Source organism: Sardina pilchardus, chromosome 17 (genome assembly GCF_963854185.1).
Source record: "Sardina pilchardus chromosome 17, fSarPil1.1, whole genome shotgun sequence".
In the NCBI taxonomy this organism is placed as follows: domain Eukaryota; kingdom Metazoa; phylum Chordata; class Actinopteri; order Clupeiformes; family Clupeidae; genus Sardina; species Sardina pilchardus.
In genome coordinates, this window is record NC_085010.1 from 14,174,778 (window position 1) to 14,187,277 (window position 12,500).

A 12,500-nucleotide genomic window follows, 5' to 3' on the forward strand; every position below is an offset into this window, starting at 1 on the left:
ATGCATGTGTATGTAAGTGTTTGGTTGGATAAGTTTTGTTTGAGCTATTCACTGTTAAGCATATAGGTAAAAAAGAGAGAATAGAAATGCATACAAGCACTCTGAAATTCAAATCATAGATGCATATACCCTTAAGCATATGTACATGTATGCAAGTGAGTGTGTGTGTGTGTGTGTGTGTGTGTGTGTGTGTGTGTGTGTGTGTGTGTGTGTGTGTGTGTGTGTGTGTGTGTGTGTGTGTGTGTGTGTGTGTTTAAAAGAAAAAGAAAGTGAGAGTTCCCAGCCCCTGGAGGCCAATTTACAGGTAATTTAAAGCAAAGTCCCTCTGAGGAAAGCGACACACACGCACACACACACACACACACACACACACACACACACTCCCCCTCCTTCTCTTCTCTCTCCCTCCACGTTCCCCACTACAATGTGTTTACTCACTGCTGAGTCGGACTGACTGACAGCACTTAAAGCAAAGAGAAAGGGAGTTGGGGCGGACGGAAGAACAAAGACCATTAGGCGACTAGAACAGAGACGCAACCAAGAAAAAGGCAGCAATTTTCTTTTGTCATTAAAAAGATAAATCCAACCCTTCACTTTTCCACCGCAATGATGTCCCAGAGTTTCCTTCTGTCCCCAGCGGCGAGGAGTTGGGGGGGGTGGGGGGGCCAGGGGTGTTCATGAAAGCATCCCCCCCACCTCCCACATACCCACTCGAGGGGGAGGCAGTTAAGTAGAAGGGGCCGAGGACAGGGCCTTGGGGCACTCTGGAGTCCCCCCGAGCTCCTCAGATGTTAATTTAGCCAGTCCTCTGGAGGCGTGCCCCAGAAACCTAAACCTATCATCACTTCCCAGAGGAACAAAAATCACATTTTTTAATCTCATTCTTTTACACCCCCCCCCCTCCCCCTCTTCAATATACCTTGCTTTAATAGCAACACAAAGGAGAAGAAAAAAATGGAAGAATGCATCAGGTTGGTAGCCATTACGACTTGCTCAAGAGAGAGACTCTTCTCTCAAGGTCAAACGAAAGAATCAACTAATATCTCTTCAAGTCAAAAAAAAAAAAGAACACCCACTTAATCTACAAAGCAATCGAACGGGACTTCACACACCTACTACTTTTCTCCTCTTCCTTCCGTTCTCTCTTCCTTTTCGATCCATCCCTCCATCTCCGGGAGAAAGGTGGTCATTAGAGCCTGAATACGACTCTCCCCTCTCGTCGCGGCAACAGTCATCAAACACATGAGAGGAAGGTATCCCAATCGCTGACACCAAAAGGAGACCTCTCTCTCTCTGTCTTCCTCTCCCTCAGTGTTTTTGATGAGAGCCTTTAATTGGGCCACTATAGAAGGGAAGCAAATCCTCAATAATTAAAAAATCTAATTAAGGAGTCTTTTGCATCTCTCTCGTTAATTATTCCGCATGGAGTCAGTGGGTAGCTAACGTTTCTTCAGTTTTATTTTTTATTTTTTTAAAGTGCTTCTCCTCCCTCCCCAACCCCCCACCTATCCCTTCATTCCTTCTTTTCCTTTGGTGTCCTCCCTCGTTCTTCCCCTCCATCAGGACGAGAGGAACTCACTCCAACTGCCATCTCTCCCATGCTGTTCTTTTACAAGATTCTGCGGTGCACTTTCAATCACTCACACACGCATACCCACACGCACACATACACACACACACACACGCGCAACTCACTCACCCTCACAAGCACACAGTGATCATTCTCGTATAGGAACACATTGTGCATGTTCTTGCATAATATATACAGATGCATATTGACATAAGCATCACATATGCACAAATGCATATCTTGTTCCCATGCACATGAACATCCGCTACATAAACACTTTCCATCTCTCTCTCATGCATTCTCTCTCTCTCTTTCTCTCTCACTCTCTCTCTCACACACACACACAGCAGATGAGATGGGTCTATGGGTACAGACAGGGCCATCTCTCTCTCTTTCTCTCTCTCTCTCACACACACACACAGCGGATGAGATGGGTCTATGGGTACAGACAGGGCCGGTGGGTTGTGCGCACTCCGCTGTTCTCGCCTTGCCAATGCAGCGGGCTCCCCGCTGAGCTCAAAGCAGTGCGGGTGCCAGCTGAGGGAAGCGGGCAGAGCGCGGCAAGCACAGCGGGCACAAGGAAGGAAGTGGGATAAGCAGCGCGGCACGGCACGGCGAGCGTGCACGGTCGACGACGAGAGCGCACGGCTGAAGAGCGTGCACGGCCGACTCAGAACACACAGGGCCGATACAAGCGCACGACTTAAGCCTACCTTTCACTGACAGACTTTGACAAGATTTGGGAAAGATTCATGAAAGATTGTAGTCTTTGGAGTAAAGCTTGAATGAGGGGGCATTAGTTAAAAGACTACAATCTTTCAAGAATCTTGTCAAAGTCTGTCAGTGTAAGGTAGGCTTTAATTGTGTTAGCGCCTGTGCTAGCTACCAAGACCTGCTGCTCCGACTCGTACGCGATCCACGCCACACTTTGGAGCACGCCAGGGGTCACTCCTCTATAGCATCGCAGTGGCCGCTAATGCTACACAACAGGAGGTTGGACAGTATAGCAGGTGCGCTGAATGGACCTTCACGAGCGTGACCAAAACGATTTCAGCGAGTGTGACAATACAAAATGCAAGTGGACATTGGGCGTAAAAAATATGATAAACGGGAAAAGATGAACTGAAAGAAGAAGCTAATATTGCCTGAGTGAGTGTGTGGAGCCGAACCATTACAAACACTCACTGTCATAAATGGGCAAAAAAAAAAAGGATAAAAAATATGGAAAATATGTCCATTCACACCTTTGTCTTGTCACCCGAGAAGAAATGTAGTGAATAAATACATAATTGTGAGCGTTGAAGCTGATGTTTGATTCAGAGCACACACACACACACACACACACACACACACACACACACACACACACACACACACACCACAGTACTCTGTTTTTAATTGCTCTGATGATTGTGGCTATTGCCTGTCATATCTGTCTGCGCGGAAAACAAGATCTAACATACCGCACAACACAAACAGAAACAATCCCCAACCGTATGCCACCGTCGTCTCAAACAGGCGGACGAGGCTTTCTACGCCACATGCTGTGTATGGAGTGTGAACATGGATGTATATATACTACTGTATGCACACATATGTTTGGGTTTTGATATGTGTGTGACACTAGAGGTGTGAGTGAGTGTGTGTGTGTGTGTGTATGTGTGTGTGTGTGTAAGACATGGGACAAGGGGGAGGGGGATTATGTATGTATGTATTCACACACAAGAGCTCATATGTTCTTATGTGTGTGAGTGGGGGAGAGAGACAGTGTATGTATAAAAGTGTGTGTGTGTGTGTGTGTGTGTGTGTGTGTGTGTTTATGTGAGCATTCGTCACTCCACTCCTGCAGTCTCCCTTGTGTTCTGGAGTGTGTGTGTGTGTGTGTGTGTGTGTGTGTGTGTGTGTGTGTGTCTGTGTGTGTGTGTGTGTGTGTGTGTGTGTGCAGTCGGATGCTTTACACTCTGTGAAAAGGGACAGGCATCCTTTATAACCCATCCCTCCTACGCTTGCCCCGTCTCTTTAACTCCACACCTCCGCCCACTCCCCTATATCCCCCTCTTCCCGCACCCACTCCACAGCCCTCCCTTGTCGCACACCCTTTCCCTCGTTCCCTCTCTCCCTCACTCCCTCCATCCCTCCATCCTTTTAAGCGGCGAGGTGCGAGGAGGGGGGGAAGTCGATGGTGTGATCTGGGTGGATGACAAATGACTTGTAAACTTGCATTACTGTCAGCAGAATGGCGGAAAAAACACATGCCACATGTTCCCTGCCCCATGCTGTCTCCCGAACGTTCGCCCGAACTGGCGGATGACAAATAGTTTGGATTTAGGGGGGGGGGGGGGGGGGGGACTGGGTGGAGAGAATGGAAATAATGTGGGCATGCCAAGATCTCATTTGGTTGGGTAAAGACGGAAAGAGCAATGAAGAACGTGTGAGAGAGAGAGAGGATGGAGAACAGAAGAGATTGAGAGCTAGGGAGTGAGAGAGAGAGAGAGAGAGAGGGAAATATGTGTTTTTTAGTGGAGTTTGAGTGGAGTGGGGGGATGTGATGTATTCAGGGTGAAATGTATTCAGAGTTACATCAGCGAGGGACAAGAAACAACAGCGCACACCAAAGAGACGAGACAAACCAGCGGGAGGAGTGTGTGTGTGTGTGCGTGTGTGTGTGTGTGTGTTGGCGGGGGGATGCGGTTGCGCTGGAACACAGCACAACTCCGCAGACAGATGGGCATGGCAAAAGGATGGATGGATAGATGGATGGATGATGGATGGATGGATGGATGCATGAAGTGCTGGATAAATGAGTGTAAGGACAGATTAATGAACGAGTAGGAAGCCCATCCTGCCGCAAGCACAGGGCTGACATGATGAGAGGATGAATGAATGGATGACCCCACCAACAGACCGACAGAGAGTCGGAGGGAGAGAAGTTGGAGAGATGGATGAAGAAGAGAGAGAAAGAGAGAGAGAGTTTTCCTGGGTCCCCCACTGGATGAGGAGGACAGGGGGATGAACAGAGGGGACAGGACACACACCTCGGACTGAAGGACGCGTGTGGAATGGTGATGGAGGGATGACAGTGACGGAGGGATGGGAGGCCTCAGGCCAGGCGCAGAGAGAGGGAGAGAGAGAAAGGGAGAAAGAGGGAGAGAGAAAGAGAGAGAGGGCCATCGCCCCGAGCCATGCGGGACCTGGGCCACCAGAGCTGTCGCTTTTTTAGCCCGAGTGGTCTCCATGGATACAAGATTTTTAGCAGCTCTGTCCCACTGTTCCTGGTGAAGATGAGGGTGTGTGTGTGTGTGTGTTGTGCAGGGGGGGAGGGTGTTCCTACTCCAGAGCCAACGACATGTGGAGAGAACGGATGGATGGGTGGATAGAACGACAGACAGAGAGATGCGGCACCAAACGGCATCTCCAGCTGGAGTCTCCACTCTCTCTCTCTCTCTCTCTTTCTCTCCCTCATCTTCTAACTCTCTCTCTCTCTCTTTCTCTCTCCCCTCTGTCTTCTTCTAACTCTCTTGCTCTCTCTCCCCCTCTCTCTTTCTCTTGCTCTCTCTCCCCTCCCCCCCCCCCTCTCTCTCTCTACCTCTGTCATTCTCTCATTCTCACTTTGCATCTCATCTTCCCCCCAGGCGAAATGCCATTACTGGGTTTCAACACCACTGATGTTTTATTGGAGCTGCAGTATACAACACACACACACACACACACACACACACACACACACGCACACACACACGCACACACACACACACACGCACACACACACACACACACACACAGTGGCAAAAGTGCTAGCTGGCAGAGCTGGCAGATGCCATCGTGTCACATTTGAGAGGGTATTAATATTGGATTTGTTTTAATCCATCTACTGAGTTCATGACTCAAGCACAAAGCAGCACACACACACACACACACACACTCATAAAGTTTCAGTCAATCTGTCGCACCCTTACACACACACACACACACACACAAAAACTTTGATGAATATTGAGTATGCAAAGAGAGAGAGAGAGATGGGCAGGGATAGACAGAGAGAATAGGGGATGAATTCTCAGTCTGCCTGTGATTTCTATTCAGTCAGAAGTGCGTTCAAACATACACAATGATTTAGTATCTGACGGTTTAGCTCTGTGTGTGTGTGTGTGTGTGTGTGTCTGTGCCTGTTAGTGTGTTATAGTTTGTGTGTGTGTGTATGTATGCGTGTGTCTGAGCATGAGTGTGTGTGTGTGTGTGTGTGTTGCAGTCAAACTGGCCGAATGTTTTCGGTATTTGTATTCAATACAGAACCAATCATTGGATTAACTCACCTGCGGCTGGCCTAAACAGCAGACCACACACACACACACACACACACACACACACACACACACACACACAGCAGCCCATCCACACCTCCCACCCTAGCTTTAACACAAGGGATTCTCCTCACTATGCAAACCAATTATCTGGCACATGGGAACCGGGCACCCCACACTGAACATTTACACACAGCCTCTGGGGCTTACAAAACACACACAGACACACACACACACACACACACACACACACACACACACACACACACACACACACACACACACACACACACACACACACACACACACACACACACACACACACACACACACAAACCATGGCCGGACACAACAAAATCCCTCCCACATGTGCACCATTCAGCGCCCACAGAGAGCAGAGCGATAGAGAGCTCAAGAGATGGAGGACAGGAGGAGAGATAGAGGACAGGAGGAGAGATGGAGGACAGGGGGAGAGATGGAGAAAAAAAGAAGGATGGAGGACAGGGGAGAGATGGCAGAGGCGAGGTGGAGGAGAGATGGAGGAGAGGAGAGATGGAGGACAGAGGAAAATAATGGAGATGTGTGTGGTATATGAGAGAAGGGAGAGAGATGCAGTGAGAGACAGAAAGGAAGAAATAACTGCTTTTCTGCTCAAATGGACACAGGGCAAGAGAGAGAAGTAGAGGTGTAAATGTAAGTATATACTGTATACTCTTTTGATCCCATGAAGGAAATTTGGTCACTGCATTTATCTCAATTTGTGAAAAACACACACAGCACACAGTGAGGTGAAGCACACACTAACCCGGAGCAGTGGGCACTCGGGGAGGGTTAGGTGCCTTGCTCTAGGGCACTTCAGCCTTGGATGTGGGCATGGGAGAGCATTGCTCAACCACTTCCCCTGCCCACATCTATCCTACTGGTCGAGGATTTGAAACGGCAACCCTTCGGTTACAAGCCCAAAGCCCTAACCAGTAGGCCACGGCTGCCCCCTAGAAAAACAAGATGTGGAAACTGAGGGAGGGAGGGAGGACTGACCAGGGCGAGCCGTAGATGTGGAAGCCCCTGACCGTGACCTCGGAGTCCTGCAGGTAGATGCAGTTGGTCAGGAGGGACTGGACGTTCTCGTAGTTCTCCGGCTTCAGCTTGGACGCCGACGGGAAGTAGTAGAAGTCCTGCTTGATCAGGTCGGCCATGAACTCCTGGTCAAAGGTCAGCTCGTGGTTGCCGGCGATCACAATCTTGATGTCATATGGAAGCGTGCCTACAGGAAGAGAAGAGCGACATGGAGGGGGGAGAGGGTGGAGGATGAAAATATGTTACAGAAACACAAATACAACCACATTAATTTGGCTGGCTTTCTTGGTGCAACAGTCTTGTATACTGTAGAATTTCAATTATTTTCATCTTGACTGCTTAAGGAGGCTGTTGTCACCCTTAAGCTTTGGTAAAAACCTTCACCCTTAAGAAATCTTTAGTAAAAACCTTCACCCTTAAGAAAACGTTAGTAAAAAGCCTTCACCCTTAAGAAAACGTTGGTGAAAACTTTCACCCTTAAGAAAGTGTTGGTAAAAAGCCTTCACCCTTAAGAAAGTATTTGGTTTCAATGAACATCCAATTACTCCATATCAAGTAGGCACAGGTTGCCCAGTCATATTAAAAAAATTGATTGTCATTGCACCTCTAACACACAAATTAACAAAATAGTCTACATTGCAGCGCACTGTCTAGGAGCCCTTTAAAATAAATTAATAGATGAGTGCATTTGAACTGAACCACAACTGAACCATGAAATACATATTAAAGAGACCTTCGGCGCAATTTAATAAAAGAAGAAGAGTTGGTCGTCAGCATATCATCCCATTTTAAACGATGATGCAATATTTCTCCTTGATTTCTCTCGACTAAGCAGACCCATGTCTGTATCTGTCCACACTAGCGGACTCAACCGAACTACAATGGAACACTGATGGGCACTGATTAAAAAACAACCAAACAAACAAACAAAACAAATTCTCCGGTTTCAGGGGAATATATTCATGGGTGCTGCGGCGAGATTTTTTAATATAAAATTAGACGTTAACATCTGGAGCATCCCTGCCGTTTGTCAGATGGCGTGATGGCGTGATGGCGTGATGGCGCGATGGCGCGCCGAAACGCGCCGGTTGGCACTGAGTGATGGGCAAGCTTCATCATCGTCGCAGGCCTCCAAGTTCCCTGCTCGGAAAAACTCGCGCAAGGTGTCGTCTCGACAATGCGGCAATTAAATCTCGCACCGAGCAGGGGCTGGAACGCCGGGTGATACGAGAGAGAGAGAGAGAGAGAGAGACAGAGAGAGAGAGTGAGAGAAACAGACAATGTGGAGACGCCTCTGTCACAACATGGTGACGGCACAGAGACAAACCCGCGGACGCCTGTGTCACAACACAACAGATGCCGCAGAGCTAGGAGAGAGACGACACAGAAACACACACCTCGTCCACTGTGAGAGGACAGAGGACAAGGGGATACCGATGTGTCTTATTGACATAGATCCACCAGAGTGACTGAACTGAGACTATAACAGATACTAGTGTAGCCATGGCAGAAACACAGTCCAACTGCGACGTCTTTACTGTTACAGTAACAATGTGCCTAACACCATCACCATATTGTCCACCATGTGAACTGGTGGACAATCGCAAAACATTGCTGCCCATTCCTGTCCATATGAACTGGTGGACAATAGCAAAGCACTGCTGTCCATTGCTGTCCATGTGAACTGGTGGAATAGCAGAACACTGCTGTCCATGTGAACTGGTGGAATAGCAAAACATTGCTGTCCATGTGAACTGGTGGAATAGCAAAACACTGCTGTCCATTGCTGTCCATGTGAACTGGTGGAATAGCAGAACACTGCTGTCTAAACCAGAAGATGCCATACAGGGAGACCACGGAGACACCTATGTTATGGCAGCAAGTGAAAGGCAACATCCTGACAGCAGCACGGCGAAAATGTCTGTCAACAGCACAGACACACACAGACAGAATGGTGGACAGATGCTTCTGGAAGGGTTGACGTGAAGAGGGACGACCTGTGTCAAAGCAGACAGACCTCTGCCCCAGACAGACGGCACACTAACCAGACAGAGTGCCGTTTTAGAGGCAGAGAGAGCTTAAAGGGAACACAAACACCTCTCTGTTAACATGGCGAGGGAAGGCAAGAAACAACACGCTAAACAGATGGAAGACAGAGAGAGAGAGATGTACAGTCAGAGACGGAATAGGATATCTAACACTGGTAAAAAGACAACTGGACTATATATTGGATGATGGTCTCTCTTGGACAGAGGGGGGGGGGGGGGCACAGACACACATAGTCCAACACAAGGACATGATATTACAGGGACACACAATTGCACAGACACACATAGTCCAACACAAGGACATGATATTACAGGGACAAACAATTACACAGACACACATAGTCCAACACAAGGACAAGATATTACAGGGACACACAATTGCACAGACACACATAGTCCAACACAAGGACGTGATATTACAGGGACACACAATTACACAGACACACATACAGTAGTCCAACACAAGGACGTGATATTATAGACACACAATTACACAGACACACACAGTCCAACACAAGGACGTGATATTCCAGACACACAATTACACAGATACACACAGTCCAACACAAGGACATGATATTACAGGGACACACAATTACAAAACAGGCTCCAAGAGAGAAACCATGAAGCAGGGCACAAGGCCAGCAGACACGGATCAGTGAATGAGCCTGCTGCACAGAGCACACACACACACACACACACACACACACACACACACACACACACACAAACACACACACACACACACACACACACACACACACACAGACACACACAAACACTTGCGCGCACGCACACACACACGCACACACACACACACACACACACACACACACACACACCCGCACAGACACACACACACACACACACGGGCTGGTAGTTTTGCCTGCGATAGTACTTCCTCAGCAGTGTCACAGGGGGCCGATAAAGAGAGATGGGGAAAAAATCAGAAATGCAAAGAAATGAAATGAGAGTGAGATCCAGGGGTGCATTCAGCAGAGAAAGAGACAGAGAGATATGGAGAGACAGGGAGAGGGGGGCAGAGAGAGAGAGATGGAGAGACAGAGAGAGAGAGAGAGATGGGGAGGGGGGGCATGTCGGCAGAGCCCAGGAGATTTACTGGCACCGTTAAAAAGGCAAAGCTCTGATGCCCCTAATAATACCTGCCCTGCAGATGGAACGTGATGGGCACACAAGACAAAGCAGTCATTACATTAATCATCTCTTTCTGTCCCTCCCTCTCTCTCTCTTTCTTTCTCTCTCCCCCTCTGTCTCTCACTTCCTCAATGTGCCTCTCTCTTTTGCTCTCTCCTTGTCTCTCCCTCTTCTCTCTATTTTCTCTCTCCCTCTGTCCCTCCTTCTTTCTCTCTCCCTCTATCTCTCTCCCTTCCTCAATGTGTCTCGCCTCTCCTCTCTGTTCAGTTTAATGTGGGCTTTATTGGCATGCCAGTCATACAAGCACTTTAACCAAAGCAAATTTCTATTTGGATACAAGGTGGTAGACAACCTCTTCCTCCCCTCCCTCCCTCCCTCCCTCCCTCTCTCTCTCTCTCCCTCCTCTGCTCCCTTCTCTTTTTCTTTCTCTCTCCCCTTTCTTTCTCTATCTCTCTCCCCTCTCATTCTATCTCTCCCACCCTCTCAATCTCCCTCTCTGCCTACCATTCTCTCTCTCTCTCTCTCTCTTTGCCCCCTCTTTTTCTTTCTCTACTCTCTCTCTCTCCCACCTCTCTATCTCCCCCTCTCTCTCTCAATCTCTCTCTCTCTCTCTCTCTCCCTCGCTGTGTGGAGTGTAAAATGAGCTGGGGAGAGTGTGTGTGGGTATAGTGGAGATGGTGCGTGCCACAGCTGTGTTCTCCTGATTGCTTTGAGTTCCATCGAGCGAGATGACAGTAGAAGTTCCACAGGTTTGGCCCGCTTCGGGGTTTTTGTTTTTCCGCCCAACTGATAGAGACCGCAGACAAAGAGAGAGAACGAGGGAGAGAGAGAGAGAGAAAGAGGACAAATGCATTGTGCTATCCTCCACTTTCACTCCCTATCCCTCTCTCTGCCTTTGCAAAAAGGAGTGCACATCGAACGTGTGAGCTGGTGCATTCTTAATTCACACTATTTCAGTGTTTCTTTCTCCCTCTCTCTCTCTCTCTCTCTCCCTCTTTCTCTCTCTCACTCTCTGTATCTCTCACTCTGTCTGTCTCTCTTCTTTTCTCATAGAGATCCAGCAAATGGCATAAGAGCTTCAAAGGGCTTGAGTATTACTGTGCGAATAGCCATTTCACAATGGAAGCATTCTCTTAGAAACACAAAGCAAAAAAAGTCTTTTTAAAGGCAATCAATCACGCAAACAAACGAGACAGCGGACGAGAAAGCCGAACACCACGCTTTTGTGACAAGAGAGAGACAGAGAGAGAAAGAGAAAAGAGAGAGAGAGAGAGAAAGACAGAGTGTGAGAGAGAGAGCAAGTAGAGAGACAGCTTTTTTTTTTTTCCCTGGAGCTCAAAGGATTAATCTGGACATGCGACTGACTGGATGTTGCCTGTTGTTATTAGCTACCATCTTTTCAGGCCCCGCTTTTGTCTTTGATTTCAAAGGCGGCTTTCAAGCAACAAATAGTTTAGATTTCACTAAAAGAATCTCGTCGACAAAGCTGCCGTGTCTTTCATTTCTCCCCCTTCAAAAGAAAAGTAATTAAATAAAACACATGTATGTTCACACATTGCGGACATCGACGATCAAATACACAATCCCACGGTGAACACCAACACACACACACACACACACACACACACACACACACACACACACAAGTAAACTTGAACACACATGACATGAAATCAGTACAATTCCTGACCCGTCTTGGTCATGATCACATGTGTGTGTTTAGTGTGCATGTTCTTGGTTGATGTAGAAGTGAATGACCAGTGCACTGAAGTGTGTGTGTGTGTGTGTGTGTGTGTGTGTGTGTGTGTGTGTGTGTGTGTGTGTGTGTGTGTGTGTGTGTGTGTGTGTGTGTGTGTGTATGTGTTTGTGTGTACTGAACACAGTATCAGTATTGTGAGCCTCTGCGTGGGTTGGTTTGTTCGGGCAATGTGTGTATGAGAGGGAGATAGCCATATATGTCCGAGACCGAACCATTTTGTTTGATTATATGTGTGAACATGAGTGGGCTGTGTGTGAGTGTGTGTGTTTATATATGTAGGTTTATATATGCGCACATGAGTAGATGAGTGGGCTCTGTGTGTGTGTGTGTGTGTGTGTGTGTGTGTGTGTGTGTGTGTATGTGTGTGTTAGTATATGTGTGTGCATATCAGAGACACAGGCTCTAGAGGTTTAGTGCAGTGGACCCCCACAGAAGCTTCCGGATTTCAGTGCCATTGTTCTGGTGTTTTCCGGTGGGTGGTCTCTGGCCTTTGATGGGGAAAATCCTCCTGCTGCCCAAATCCACCGCTTGTTGAAGCGGATTACTGAACTCGCTCTGTGTGTGTGTGTGTGTGTGTGTGTGTGTGTGTG

The 12,500-nt window shown here is 47.9% G+C and overlaps 1 protein-coding gene across 1 annotated transcript in view; it reads right to left on the reverse strand.

Moving 5' to 3' along the window:
* Positions 1-12,500, reverse strand: part of mpped1 (metallophosphoesterase domain containing 1) — a 48,300-nt gene that overhangs the window by 22,492 nt on the left and 13,308 nt on the right. The window contains exon 5 of the mRNA XM_062518243.1: positions 6,910-7,135. Coding sequence (XP_062374227.1) covers positions 6,910-7,135 — 226 coding nt within the window. The remainder of the gene's footprint in view (positions 1-6,909; positions 7,136-12,500) is intronic.